Source organism: Helianthus annuus, chromosome 1 (genome assembly GCF_002127325.2).
Source record: "Helianthus annuus cultivar XRQ/B chromosome 1, HanXRQr2.0-SUNRISE, whole genome shotgun sequence".
NCBI classification, from domain to species: Eukaryota; Viridiplantae; Streptophyta; class Magnoliopsida; order Asterales; family Asteraceae; genus Helianthus; species Helianthus annuus.
This window is the reverse complement of record NC_035433.2, coordinates 113844091-113859448: the sequence shown is the minus strand read 5'-3', so window position 1 is coordinate 113859448 and position 15358 is coordinate 113844091. Positions and strand designations below refer to the sequence as shown.

The following is a 15358-nucleotide window of genomic DNA, read 5'->3' as shown; positions in this document are numbered from 1 at the left end:
TTCAAGTAACTCCTGGAGTTGGTTTGAGAGTTCCCTCATTTCGGATGGCGCGAGTCGATAAGGGGCTTTGGCAACAGGGTTAGCTCCAGGAATAAGGTCGATACGAAAATCGATATCACGACTTAGCGGTAGTCCAGGGAGATCATCAGGGAACACCAGAGGAAATTCACGAACCACTGGAATGTCTTTGACTTCGGCCTTCTTTTTCTTTTCCATCTCCGCTACTATAATGTTGGCCAAGAAAGCGTTGTATTCCTTGCGGAGATACTTGTTAGCTTGGACGCATGACATGAGCTTGAGACCTTTTGAAGCTGTTTCACCGTACACACATAATAGATCACCATTTGCGAGTGAGAATCGAATCATCTTTTCAAAACACACAACTTCAGCATGGTTTTCGCGAAGAAAGTTCATGCCTACTATGACGTCAAAACCTCCGAGTTGCATCGGGATAAGATCGATTGGGAAGATGTGATTGTTGAGCTCGAGGGTACAATCACGAAGAACAGAGTTAACGACGACAGTTCTTCCAGTAGCAACTTCGACTTCAAATGACGAGGGGAGATAAGAGCGCTTACGACTAAGGAGCTTCTCGAATTCAAACGACACAAAGCAGTTATCGGCTGCAGTATCAAACAAACATGATGCATAAATACCATTCACAAGGAACGTACCATTAACCACGTTGTTGTCAGCCTGGGCTTGACGGGCGTTGATGTTAAAGGTTCTGGCACAGCCTGCTTGTTGCTGCTGCTGAGGCTGCTGTTGTTGCTGTTGGGGCTCTTGTTTCACAACCCGGTTCGGGCACATGTTTGCAAAGTGGTTAGGATCACCACATGCAAAGCAGACTCGAGCATTGAACACTGGCGCTTGAGCTGCAGGTTGGCCTTGAGGGGCTGGAAGTAGAGCTTGATGAGCGGCGGCTTGAACTGGGGCTTGACGGGGTCCATAGCGACAGTTCGCAGGGAAATGCCCGTAGAGATTGCAGTGGGCGCAGAAACGACAGGCGATTCCCACCGGATGATGATAGGAGCATGTCGGGCAGAGCGGGTGGGGACCTGTGTAAGCGCGCTTGGCTGGCGACGCATTGATCACTGGAGCTTGTCGGTGGTGAGACTGCTGCTGAGCCTGTACGGCTTGCAGAGGAGCAGCAGTTGTTGCCACAACACAGCTCTTGTTGCTGGAGCTGTTGTTGTTGTGCTTCTTCTTTCTTCTTGATGACTTGGAGGGTTGAGCAGTGGTGGTGTCGACGGTCGATGTGGTGGTGGCTTGATGCAGAGACTTGGTATGCTTATCCCAAAAACCAGACTTTACCCGCTTGTCATTGATCTCGGCGGCAAGCAGGTAGGTCTCCTCAATCGATGATGTCTTGGCAGCATGAACGAAATCGGCAACACAGTCGGGTAGAGCTCGAATATACTTCTTGATGGCCATGTCTGGCGTCTTGACTTGGTCGGGACAGATGATGCTAAGCTGCTTGAAGCGAGCAGTTACAGCAGCGTTGTCTCCATCCTTCTACTTGATGTTCCAAAACTCGTCCTCCAGCTTTTGGCGTTCATGGGGAGGGAAGAATTCGTCCATCATGATAGCTTTCAACTCCTCCCAAGTCAGCTCATAAGCTGCATCATTTCCGCGCTTGTTTCGTTCGGCCGTCCACCAGTCTAGAGCTCGGGACTGGAAGATGCCGGTAGCATTGAGGGTGCGGAGATTCTCAGGACAGCCGCTTTGGCGCAGAGTGACCTCGACTGAATCAAACCATTGAAACATGGCGGTAGGGCCATTTTCTCCGGTGAATTCTTTGGGTCCGCATGCTTTAAATTGCTTGAAGCTGAAACCAGTCTTGTTGGCATCCTTAGGAGCCTCAGTTCGTGACTCCTCGGATGATTTGCTGACATTTTCATACACCTCGCTTACAGCTTTGGCCACACTCTTAGCGATGATAGCAGCGAGACGCTTGTCTCTCTTCTCTTGGCGAGTAAGATGGTGTCGGGATCCAGACGACATTGTCTGCAGCAGACATTGTCACAGGACTCAACACAACATGATTGAATCTCACCTCACACGTCTACTACTTACTAAAGCTCAGGAATACGTCGAAACACACATCACGTAAACACATAGGCACATAACCATAGCTTCACGTAATCACAGAAGCACATAAGCACGTAGGCACGTAGAGCACAGAGACACATAAGCACAGAAGCACATACACATTTAATCACAGATGCAGTCAGAATACGGAAACCTATCTTTCAAAGCTCACATGTTGTTCGTGTCGCGTATAGTATATCGAATAGTATCGTATAATAGTGTACTATGTCGAGTATAGTATAACGTATGTCATAGCATAGCATTTTCTGAGTTCGTAACGGTTTGTTACCGTTTTGAGGTAGACGAGCAATGCGAATCGTGTGTGTTGATCAAAGTGATAGCAAAAATCGAATAAGTCCTCAAAATTTTAAACATGTAAACAGTTAAACACATACAACACATAAAATCAACGAGTCATCAGAGTCACCGGTTGCGGGCTCAGAATCGAAAACACATAAAAATCGAGAGATAGATTGTCTGCGGCTACTAGACATTGACTACCCAAAGCGGTTCGACTATTCGCAATAGACTTGTCGTCACTTTTTAACTTTCGGGCTCGCGTTGCCGCCTCGATTCTTGGGCATTCAACACGTATTCCCTAGGTTATACTTGTGAGTTCAGGTCGTTGGAGTTCCGTCGAGGCTTTGGTGAGATGAGTAAAAGTTGGAATAAGTTGCCAAGGTTCGGGTTTCACCCCTGGCTTAGCAATTTCTTCCTTGTTTTAGTAAAACTGAGGAGATTACTCATCAAAATATGGATTTCATTCCTGATTTGGTATAATTCTCCTCGTTCGTTATTGAAAAAGAAATGAAGAATCCTTCAATAGTTGGATAAAACAGCATTGATCCAGCAATTTAATCGGGAGTTTACGGTTTTCACACCTGATCCTGACCAAATCGCCTTCTCATTATTGAAAATTCGAGTGTAGTGATAGTGTAGAATAGCAGGATTTAGCGTATATGCTTGGTCTGTTGGTTCCTAACTATAGTCTACGTCTCTAAGACAGCGACCCGGACTAGGTCGTGTCTTGCCTAATTCCCTATAGTTATGGCTCTGATACCAATCTGTCACACCCCAACCGATGGCGGAATCATCGGGGCATGGCACTGAGCGAAACAGATTGTCCAGAAGTTTCCATAACAACTATCATCACTATTCAGTTTAAATAACACGTCCCATACCGTGTCCCAAATAATAAAACAAATTATTACAGATAACAACCAGTCAAATATTCTGTTCCGACAACTCAGATTTAAATGAAAATAATAAAATATTGTTCAAATGCTCCTAAAGACCCAGCCTGACAAGATCTACAAACAATTATGCTCTAGTTGCTTATTCCTGACAGACAACTATTTGTTGGGGGGGCTCTAGAGCTTTATTCTAGCCTCGCTTTCCTAGCAAGCAAACATCTTAAACACCTGTCACATACGTTAAAATAAAGTCAATACATATAATGTAAAGGTGAGCATACAAGTTTGATATTAGCATAGTAGAGTTCGAATAGTTTACGCATAACCAGCATGTACACAGAGGAAACGAAGCATGTTAATTATCGACATGGATCTGTCGATACCAATGACTGCGGGTTGACTGTCCGAGACAGTTCGCAATACATGATTACCACCGTAATCCATGCAAGTAATTGTCCTTAACAACCCCCGTGTGAACGGGTGCTGAGTCCAAACTATAGTACTACGTCGTTAAGGCAGGTAGACAGCATTCCACGTGTAAACATAACAACAAGCATTCATTTAGTCACGTAATACATGCGAATTGGTTAGCGTTCAAATAGTTTGAGTAGTGTGATCGATTGTGTTTTGAAATAAGTAACGTAGGTAACACCCAAAAGTGCTAAAAGCAAAAAGGGATTGAGTATACTCACAGCGATTGATTGATGGATTGAAGGGAGCGCTTGAGAGTAGGGTTAGCCTGAACAGTTCGATAGCATAACGATGAATACTCGTAAGATGGAAACAAGGGATGGTGAATCGAACAGCCTGGTCGATCAGACTGTAGGTTCAATCGGACGGGTTGTTCATTCGGAGAACCAGTCCGTTCGGACAGTCTGTCCGGTCGGTTGGTTAGGCCGATCAGATGGACTGTTCGAGTGGATTGTTTCTTCCTTTGGAAAGGATGTGTTTGTGTATGATGGTTTGACCTTTTGAGGTTTTCGTTGTAGTATTTGAGAACATTGAAGTGTTCTTACCTTTCAGGTCGATCGATCGAACGGGCCGTTCGATCGGTCGGCTTAACCGATCGGTTAGACACTTCAGTAGTTAGTTCTCAGCAGGATGTCATCTGATCGGACAACATGTTCGATCGGATGGCACTCCAATACGTCAAACGAGTTGTAAACTGATTAAGTGTTGAAGCATAGTATCTCATGATCCGAAGAGTAATGTTTACCAATCGGTCGTTCGATCGGACATTACTTCGTTCAATACTTTACTTCTGAAATTGTCAAAGTGAGGGACCATATGCTAGCCGATCAGCTGGCCCGGTCGATCGGCTGACATGTCCGATCGGTTGGGCCGTCCGTTCAGACAGCCTAACCGTTCGGTCAGCATCCTGACCTAGTCGGCCTGTTCGTCTAACACTTGGCTGTTCTGATTATTTGACGTTATATCGAGGTAGTTTGACAACGAGTTGAACCAGGGAGTTTTCGTTCTTACTTGTTTCCCCTGCTCGGACAGGAATCACCCAAGTCCGGCCGGTGAACTGTTCGGAGCGGTAGTTTGACGTTTAACCCGAAGTCGGTGAACCTCGTAGATAGAATCCGAATCTTGAACCACTCATCCATTTAGAATGATTGGTGAGTCGGCTTAAGCTCCGTTTCTACCGGTTTGAAAGCATTGAGTGTAGAAGAGTTGAAAGAAAGTTGGAAATCTTTCTTCCAATCCTTCACACTATGTAAATGTTCAGATCTATGATAGATCTTAGTTTGTTTATGTGGAAATTGGTTAGATCCAAGCTATTCATGGTGGAATGAGGCCAAAACATGATGTTCTTGAAGAACACTATGATGACATCATCCTAGAATGCTTAGATCTTGATGATTTCATGGTTAGAAATCAAGATTTGAAAGATAGAATGGTGTAGGAGTGTGTAATGATCAAGAAAGTACAAGATTTAGGATGAAAACTTACCGGAATCGAAAGAAATCTGAGAAAAGAAGGGGAGCACGAGCTGGTCGGTCAGAGAGTTTCCAAAAGTGGAAAGAAATGACAATGACAGCCCTATTTATAGGCTTCCCAAAGAGGAAAGGGCTGGCCGATCGGTCAGGCATCCCGATCGGACAGCCTGCTCGATCGGACAGTCCGTCCGATCGGCTGGGCTGTTCGATCGGCTGACAGCCTGATCGATCAACAGCCTAGTTCGAGTGTTCGGTGCGACGATTTTTGACGTTTCGATTTCGATTGAAGATGATACGAATACGATAGAATTTCCTATTCAAATTACTTTCAGTCCCAATCACTATATCTAACATACAATCATATACATCTAGCATAGTCTCTTCTCTACCAATTATCTCAACTTGATTTCGAATTAGTTCGATTGAGTTTCGAGTTTCGATTCGATTGATTCGATTGATCACCACAATACATAAAGTAAACATGCACAAGTAACACATAAGGCACACACACACGTATAACAACAACCAAAGTTCACGTAATTCGAGATTCGAGTTCGATGATGGTTCGATTGGTTTGATTACTGGTTAGTTAACTTTATCGCATTGTTACTTCCTACTATTCAAGGTCGTAAATCGGTTCGCATCGATAAATATTCGATTACTTCGATTCTTGATTAACAGCACTTACTCCACATAATACAAATAAAACATAAAATAGACTATTTACAGTCAAAGAAGTCAACTTGACTTTGACTTTGACTTTGACATTCGAAAACACGGGGTGTTACAATAAATATCTGAGTATTAAACATGTCTAAACGCGCACTCGCTGGCACGCGTAACTCAATTTATCACACTGAAGCACAACATAGCACGACGCTACTTATCTCGCTTTAACGCTTAAATTACCCACAATAGTTAACGCAACAAAACACTTCGAAGAAAGTTGGAAAACTAACAACGAAATCGGGCTGTCCGAATGGACATCCGATCGAATGGACTTCCGTCTGGATGACATTCCGCTCGGATGGCCATCCACCGGATGACCATCCGATCACAACCCATTCGACCGCCTTAACTCTCGCTCTCATCTATAAATAGGGCCATTGTGTCTCATTTCAACACTTTGGTTCTCTCATCCGATCACACGCACTCAAGTCACTCTCAGTCACTTTCAATCGAGATTCAAGGATATTTCGTAAGTATCTCTCCTTAATTCTTGTACAATCATCATTATTAATCACTTCTACATCATCTTCTCCATCAAAATCACACATTTTCTTCTCGAAATCGCCTGATTTGGACTCCTTGAAGGTGGTTCTCACTCAGTTGCATATGCAAACTGTTGTGTGACATCATCTCATCAAGATTAGTTCAGGTCTAAGGGATTTCCACCATTTTAACTTAGATCTCAACAAGATCTCAACACTTTTCAACTGTTTTCAACTTTTCCTCAACATTCTACCCAAAAACCAATGGAATCTAGATTCATTCAGACTCTCTACTCATTCCTTAGTTGAGAGCCGGCTTGAAAACGGATTTCCACCGGAGGGATGACCGACTAACGAGTTGAACATGAAATTCCATCAAAGGTCAGTGAACCTGATCGAATGAGCTGGGCCTTGATGTATTTTCCGTTGTTTAACACGTCATCACGCCGTTAAAACTCGAAAACTTTTACCTAGAAATTTTACAAAATTTACAAAACAACAGATTGCCCACTCGAGTGATCATCCGATCGGGTGACCATCCGATCGAATGACCATTCGACCAGGTGAACTGCCCTTTATACTATTCCTTGTTCGAAACGATTTGGTTAAACTTCAACTCACCAATTTCTCGATCGAATAGCCATCTGATCGAATGGCCATCCGTCTGGATGACCATCCGACCGGATGACTTGTCATCTATACTTTACGTTGTTCAAATGCTACAACGAAAACTTCAAATTTTCAAAACGATTTACAAACTCCCGCATCTCATTCGAATGGCCATCCGTTCGAATGGTCATCCGCTTCCGGATGACCATCCGCTCGAATGGATATTCATCCATTCGGATCACCATCCGAACGTCCCGCCATTTGACACTCTGTATACCCGCTGTTCAACGACTTATGCTACTGTTCACAGGCTAGTTCAGACGCGCTCTCTTCAATCCAATCCAGATTGTGTTTACTTGCTAAGAACACACTGTGAGTATAGTTGACCCCTTTTAACGCTCTAAACATACTTTGGGGTGTAACATACGTTCATATCTAAAACGCACTATTAAAACGCAGTACATACTCTAAACTATTTTCACATGCGAGTAACTGACGTACATATTTACACGTGATGCTTAATACATATGTGCTAGGACACTCACTCGCGACGTTCCACCTTAGCTAGTATGGTACTATAGTTGGACTCACACCCAACGGGGTCTAGTTAAGGAAATCACGCCCTCTTTTAGATCCCCGACGCAGTCATCGAGTGACTTAGCTGGTAGTATTTGTCTTGTAGTGTGTATGTTGTGTATCTCGTTTATGTATGTGGAAATTCGCAACGCTTTTTACCTACTTTATTACTATATCAAACATGTATACTCGCCGATACATTTTTGTATTGACATTATTTTAACGTATGTTGCAGGTTAATCACAGTTACCTCGAATCAAGACTAGGAAGTCTAGAAACCCACATAAATCTGGGTTGTCGGATTTTGTATTGTTTGAGAGAACATGAAATCTGTATGACTGTTTGCTGATATATTGTTTATTAGTATGGGATAATGAACACTTTAAATATTGTCACTAAATAGTTGTTATGGATTCTCTTGAGCAATCTGATTCGCCTAGTGTCGCGCCCTGATGATTCCGCCATCGGTTGGGGTGTGACAAGTGGAGCGCCCCTACCCCTTAGTCTCACAATTGTATTTTTTCCTGTCGCCTCCATGGGAGCAACGAAGGTCAAGAATGGATGGCGCCGCAGTAGGAGGAATGAGGGTCGAGACCGTCTTGTACAAATGTGCACACATCTGTTCCGACAACATACCGGAAAAAGCAACGATGAGAACCTCAACAACAACTATAAAACGACAAAATAGACGTACCCACTGCAACGTATGGGCCTTCCTAGTTCCTACCGGTATACTTTAGCAAAACACCTTTATATACTTGATAGAGATTTTAGCAAAACAAAAAGCATAAGTACTAAACTTGCAATAACAAAAACCTTAAAAGTATAGCAAAAAGGAAAATTGGTATTTAATAAACCAACCTTTGCCCAGTTGGTAAATAATAATCCAACCTACAGAATTGGTATATAATAATCCTACCTATCAATATGTTGGTACTCAATGAACCTCCGTTAGTTTTTTTTAACTGAAGTTAGTTTTTAAGTTTTATTTATTACACAAACAGTCCCTGTAGTTGTAATTTACTAGTTTTAACTATGAGTTAATAGCCAAAATGGTCCCTGAGGTTAACAGCCACAGCACCGCCACCGCCACCACCGCCACCACCACCGCCACCACCACCACCGCCACAGCACCACCACCGCCACCACCACCACCACCGCACCACCACCACCACCATCGCCACCACCACCATCACCACAGCACCGCCACCACCACCACCGCACCGCCACCACCACCACCGCACCGCCACCACCACCATCTCTGTCTTTGATCATCGACACCTAAGGGGTTTGAATTCAGATGCAGCAACAGACGATGACTGACCAAAAACATCACAGATCCAACAGCTCTAGCGACGGTGGTGGTGGTGGTGGCGGTGCGGTGGTGGTGGTGGTGCGGTGGTGGTGGTGGTGATGTGGCGATGGTTACGGTGGTGGAGGTGCTGTGGCGATGGTGGTGGTGGTGGTGGCGGTGCGGTGGTGGCGGTGCTGTGGCGGGGGTGGTGGTGGCGGTGGTGGTGGCGGTGGTGGCGGTGGCGGTGGTGGTGGTGGTGGTGGTGGTGGCGGTGCTGTGGCTATTAACCTCAAGGACCATTTTGGCTATTAACTCACAGTTAAAACTAGTAAATTACAACTACAGGGACTGTTTGTGTAATAAATAAAACTTAAAAACTAACTTCAGTTAAAAAAAACTAACGGAGGTTCATTGAGTACCAACATATTGATAGGTAGGATTATTATATACCAATTCTGTAGGTTGGATTATTATTTACCAACTGGGCAAAGATTGGTTTATTAAATACCAATTTTCCTAGCAAAAAAGGGTTTACAACTTTACACATTCCACTTGGATTAAGCCGACCATATTCATTCAATTCAACTTAGCGTCAAAACACAGTCAATGTCAAGTGACTGGTGAACTCGAAGAACAATAATCATCGTGTTTTGCAGCTGAAATATGTCTAGAAGAATTGCGTTCGGATTCATGAAAGGATCAGTCACACAGAAGCTGAAATCAATGGCGGTTCCGATCGCCAATCGCAGGCATTATTGTTCTTCATCATCTTCTTCTTCCGCTACTGCAACTCACAAATCGAATCTTCCTCCTTCTTCTAGAATGGTAACTTTTATGTGGTTAGATTGTTCACTAATAATATAAAAATAAACTAAAAAGTGTGTTTGGTGTTTGAGTTCGAACTTGAATGCTGTTAGGTTTTAATATTATTTTGTAGGGAAGATTACTTACAGGAGCCGTTATTGGTCTGGTTGGAGGAGCTTATGTCAGCACTTTAGATGAACCAACATTCAGGTACTTGATATGGATGTGTTTGCGGTTACGGTTCGGTTTTGACGGTTTTTATACTCAGATAGTTAGTAATGGTTTTTTTGACCGTTGTAAAGCAATAGCAAATCGTTACAAACGGTTGGATTTTTTCTAACCGATTTTGAGTATAAATTTAAACCGAATCACTTTGTACGATTTGAAAATTCCTAAAACGAAAAGGTTTTAAAAAGCTGCACGCTTGGTTTAAAAAAGCGCCTTAAAGCGCAGGCCTCAACGCCTTAGCCTACATAAGGCGCACATTTTACAAGAAGCGCACCTGAGGCGCACTCTTTAGGCAAAAAGTTGACCCGAGGCGTATTTCCAACATTTTTGTGCAGCACATTGTTGTACAACATGCTTTGTATGTAAATTCAATATTAAACTGTATATAAAGCATATTTGTGTCTGAATGTTGGGTAAATGATGCTAGAGACCTATAGGAAATTAAAAAAATAAATATATAGTTATTTGAGCCTCGGGTATGAAAAGCAGTGCGCTTGGCGTTTCGCGCCTCGGTTTAGACCTTGTAGCTTTTGTGTGCTTCTCGCTTATTTAGATCAAGTTTGCACGAAACCAAGCGATGGCCATTTTGGGTGATTTTTACGGTTTCAAACTGAACCATGGACACCTTTTTAATTCACAGTTTGTCATGTGGTTCATGTTTCATTGAATCTAATGTGCTACCGAATATGACCGCTATTTATTCTTGTTTAATTTCATCTCCTCTAGTTGTTACCCTTCTTGATGTACAATCTTGCAGTGGCTGGTTATTCTCAGCATCGAAACTTGCAAATCCATTGTTTGCACTGCTGGATCCCGAGGTTGCTCACCGCCTGGCTATCTCTGCCGCGGCTCGTGGGTTGGTCCCTAAAGAAAAGAGACCCGACCAACAAATACTAGGGCTTGAAGTTTGGGGAAGAAGGTTTTCTAATCCAATCGGTCTCTCTGCCGGATTCGATAAAAACGCAGAAGCTGTTGACGGTTTACTTGGTTTAGGTTTCGGTTTCGTAGAAGTTGGATCAGTAACTCCTCTTCCACAAGAAGGTAATCCAAAGCCTCGTATGTTCAGATTGCGAGACCAAGGGTAAGTATCAAATGGTTTTCCTATTAATGTTTACAATCGCGATTGATAATAGCCCTTTTAACCTGTCGTCATGCTTTGTTTGTGGGCAGTGCCATTATTAACAGGTGTGGTTTTAACGGTGATGGAATAGCTGCTGTTGCAAAACGGTTGGAGGCTCAACATGAAGCCAAACACGGAGGCAAAGCGGGTCCCGGGATTCTTGGGGTCAATATCGGAAAGAATAAAACCAGTGAGGATGCTGCTGCAGATTATGTACAAGGCGTTCATTCACTATCCCAGTATGCCGACTACTTGGTAGCCTCCTTTTTTCACTTGATTTTTATTTGTTTTCTGCTTAAGTTCCGTCTTTATATATTGAATAGTTTGGGTAGATATTCATATCTCTATTTATCGGGATATGACCGTTTTATTAATGGAATATTGGATTTTAATAATCCCAACTATTCGTCGTTGGCCGCCAACAGTCCCAACTTCAAAAATAACCACTGGCAGTCCCAACTATTAACATATTGGCCTCCAATGGACCTTGACTAACAGAACCCTAATGCCGTTAATCTCCGGTCACCGGAAAAACGTTTTTGACCGTAAAACTCATTTTTGGCCGGAAAACTCAACATTTTCGTCCCAAACCTCTTTGTAACCTTATTACGGACCTTTAGGAACCTTTTTCTAATAAAAGCCGCAATTATTGAAGTCGACAGAACTCATTTTTTCGCGGGAAAACTTATACTTGGCTTGAAAACTCAACTTTTTGGCCAGAAAACTTAACATCCTCATCCCAAACCTCTTTGTAACCTTAGATCGGACCTTTAGAAACCTTTTACTAGCCAAAAAAACAGTTTTCCGGCGACCGGAGACTAACGGCGTTAAGGTTCTGTTAGTCAGGGTCCATTGGCTCCAATATTTTAATAGTTGGGACTGCCAATGGTTATTTTTGAAGTTGAGACTGTTGGCGGCCAACGGTGAATAGTTAGGATTATTAAAATCCAATATTCTTTTATTAATTTGCAATGCGTTTGGTTTATTATGTTGTAGGTGATTAATGTGTCGTCCCCAAATACCCCCGGACTCCGGCAGCTTCAAGGAAGAAATCAGTTAAAGGATCTTGTTAAGAAGGTTTGAGATTCGGTCAAACTTCTTACTATAGTCTAAAAAAAAAAGGGTAGTTGCACGGTACCCCTGACCGCGGAAGGGATCTCCCTTCCCAGTTCACCACCCGACAAGGATCCCTGGCGACAAATACCCATAGCCATCAAAGAGGGGTAAGAAACATGTTTCGAACCCGAGACATCGAGTGTCCTCGGTCCGGCTTTAAAGCGGGTGTCGGTGGCCACCAAAGTGGCACTAATGGGAATTGAACTTGGGTCTCCATTGGAGAACCCAAGTCACTCCACCACTAGGCCACTTGTGGTGGTTTCTTACTATAGTCTAGTTGTCTGCTAATTCAGAGATTGATTAAAAGGTTACAAGTCCATTATATTTTTTTGCTATATGTAAAGGTTAAAGCAGCTCGTGATGAGATGAAATGGGGTAAAGAAGGCCCACCTCCACTACTAGTCAAAATCGCTCCAGATTTGTCTAAGCAAGATCTTGAAGATATTGCAGCGGTATTTATATTTGCAACACAATACTTTTTTTTTTTTTTTCAAAATATTGGGTTCTTACTCGTTACATTTTGATATTGTAGGTTGCTCTTGACCTCAGCTTGGATGGTTTGGTATGCTTCTCTATGCAAATGCATAAATTACGATATATTCACTTACATATATATATATAGGAAAAATATAGTTATAATTTATAAAATGCCTTTCCTTAAAACATAGCTGCATGCTAATTCAAGAAATAAGTTATTTTCACTTGTCACTTCTTCTAGAAAGTTCATGAATCTAATTGACATTGGTTTAATCTCACCGAAGATTCAAAAGTTTTCTTGTAGATTATATCGAACACAACAATTTCAAGGCCGGAAGTAGTAGCGATAAACCCTGTGTCAAAGGAAAGTGGTGGACTGAGCGGGAAGCCTCTTTTTAGTTTGTCAAATGATATACTCAAGGATGTGTATGTTCTAACAAAGGTATGGTTGACTTTATATTTATAGGGATTGTCCACCATTGTTTCTTATCTACAAACTTTATACGACATATGTATGATATATAAAAATGTTCCTTCTAAAGCTGATTTGAGAATTTATTATGTATTTTGTTTTTGTAGGGAAAGATTCCTTTGGTCGGCTGTGGAGGTGTGAGCAGGTTTGTGTCTCATTTTCCTCTAGATTTTTTGTATACAAGTTATGATTGTAACATTACCAGATGGATTACTTACCGATTGTTTAATTGATCTAGTGGTGAGGATGCTTACAAAAAGATAAGAGCAGGAGCAACTCTTGTTCAGCTTTATTCAGCGTTTGCTTATGGTGGACCCGCCCTTATACCTCAGATTAAGGTATCATGCGGCTCACACTGTTTACTTCTAACTTTTGGGTTGTTTTAGGGTTATTGGATTTTATCACCCCAAACTATTGGCTATTGGCCGCTGCCACCCCCAACTTAACACTTAGTGTGTTCTGTCACCATGTCGTTAACTGATCACTAACTTTTGATCATGTTCCTATACTTTTGGGGGTGTCTTAAGATCCCTAAAGTCTAAACCCATTATAGATAAATCGTAACCGGGTTAACTTATTTACAAGTAATTAAGCTGAAAGAGCCACCTCTAATGTAGATCTATTACTTTTAGTTTTTTCTGTAAATGTAATTACAAGCCTGTATTTTTCCTTTTGCAGGCCGAACTTGCAGATTGCTTAAAAAGGGACGGTTTCAAGTCAATTTATGAAGCGGTTGGTGCAGATTGCCGGTAATCATGCCGATTTATCACAATCATTTTTCCTGATTTTGTAAACATAAGTTACTGGGAGACTGCCTCTGAGTAGTATTTTTAGCTTCATTCTATTGTTGTAATTTTGTAACTTCAAAAATCTCAGTTATATTTCTTTTTCGTTTTGTTATTATAAGCAGCGGTTCTGATGTTTGAGGGGTGAAGAGAATTCACGACATTGACTTCGGTGATCCCAGAAATTGTTGACGATAACGACGAAGAACTGTATGGCGCGTTTCAAGCTAATCTTCATGAGGCTTTTAGAGTTTTAGTTTGAGTGAAACCATTGTGTTAACTCTTCGTTTCAAAACTTTGTGTTAGATTTATAGGTTTTGAACCAATTTTAATAATTATTTGAGAATGTTACAATGGGCAACATTGTTATAAGATGGGTTATATACAACTAGGATTTCATAAAATAACTTCGAAAATTAAAATTTAATGAATGTTAAAGCAGTGGTTTAAAATCATGATTTAAACTTGTTACATTGGTGTTTGTAAGAACAAAACCTTCTATAATGGAAAATGGCAAATTGACTCGTTGAGAAAGTTTTTGATGATTTGACTTAGGTGCTGTTTGTTTTTTCTGCACGAAAACCTCTTCTGCTGCAGGCCACATCTGCAGGCATCTGCAGGAGAAGAGGTAGACCAAATGTCTTCAGTCTGCAAGGAGAAGAGGGTTTGTTTTTTTTTTTTTATATATAAAACCTCTTCTTCTAGGTTTAGAACACACACCACACAACAATCTGCACCTCCACTCTCTCTCTACTCTCTCTCTAGTCTACAATCTGCACCACCGCCATCATCACCACCGCCACCACTTCACCACCGCCATCATCACCACCGCCACCACTTCACCACCGCCATCATAACCACCGCCACCACTTCACCACCGCCATCATCACAACCACCGTCACCACCTCCGCCTTCACACCTCCACCGCCATCATCACAACCACCGAGCCTGCAACGACCGTCACCACCTCCGCCTTCACACCGGGCCGGAGATTGAACCGGGTTTTCGATTTTAGGGTTTTCGATTTGGGGGTTTTGTTTGTGATGTTGTTGATGATGATGATTTGGGGTTCGATTTGATGATTTGGGGGTTCGATTTGATGATTTGGGGTTCGATTTGATGATTTGGGGGTTCGATTTGGGGTCGGAGCAGGGGTTCCGAGGTGGAGGTGGTGGCGGAGCAGTGGTGGAGCAGTGGCGGAACAGTGTCGGAGGTGGAGGTGGTGGCGGAGCAGTGGCGGAGCAGTGGCGGAGGTGGAGGTGGTGGAGGTGGTGGCGGAGCAGTGGCGGAGCAGTGTCGGAGGTGGAGGTGGTGCCAAGAAGAGGTAAACCTCTGCTTGGAGAAGCTTACCTCTCATCACTTCCCCAAGAAGAGGTTGGGGAGAGGTAAAAAGCACTTCTTGAAAAAAAAAAAACACTCTTCTGAGGCCAAACCTCTTC

General features: G+C 42.6%; 1 protein-coding gene across 3 annotated transcripts; it reads left to right on the top strand.

Annotated features, from left to right (window-relative positions):
- The first annotated feature begins 9444 nt into the window (after positions 1 to 9444).
- LOC110875173 (dihydroorotate dehydrogenase (quinone), mitochondrial) lies at positions 9445 to 14326 on the top strand. Of its 3 annotated transcripts, none has more exons than XM_022123377.2 (12): positions 9445 to 9742; positions 9855 to 9931; positions 10707 to 11030; positions 11120 to 11324; positions 12066 to 12146; positions 12530 to 12637; positions 12718 to 12747; positions 12967 to 13104; positions 13242 to 13279; positions 13373 to 13472; positions 13813 to 13883; positions 14045 to 14326. In XM_022123377.2, exons 1-12 carry the CDS (start codon positions 9581 to 9583, stop codon positions 14058 to 14060), a joined length of 1350 nt encoding a protein of 449 aa, XP_021979069.1. In that variant the 5' UTR covers positions 9445 to 9580; the 3' UTR covers positions 14061 to 14326. The 3 variants fall into 3 exon arrangements, with proteins under 3 accessions (XP_021979069.1, XP_021979065.1, XP_021979074.1); XM_022123373.2 differs by having other exon boundaries at positions 9446 to 9742; positions 14042 to 14326; XM_022123382.2 differs by lacking the exon at positions 14045 to 14326 and having other exon boundaries at positions 9446 to 9742; positions 13813 to 14037.
- The last annotated feature ends 1032 nt before the right edge of the window (positions 14327 to 15358 follow it).

Coding starts and splice junctions, on each gene's coding strand:
- LOC110875173 (XM_022123373.2), top strand. CDS start 9,581: ATGTCTAGAAGAATTGCGTTCGGATTCATGAAAGGATCAGTCACACAG. Junction 11,031..11,119: donor TTCAGATTGCGAGACCAAGG/GTAAGTATCAAA, acceptor GTTTGTGGGCAG/TGCCATTATTAACAGGTGTG. Junction 13,473..13,812: donor CCCTTATACCTCAGATTAAG/GTATCATGCGGC, acceptor TTCCTTTTGCAG/GCCGAACTTGCAGATTGCTT.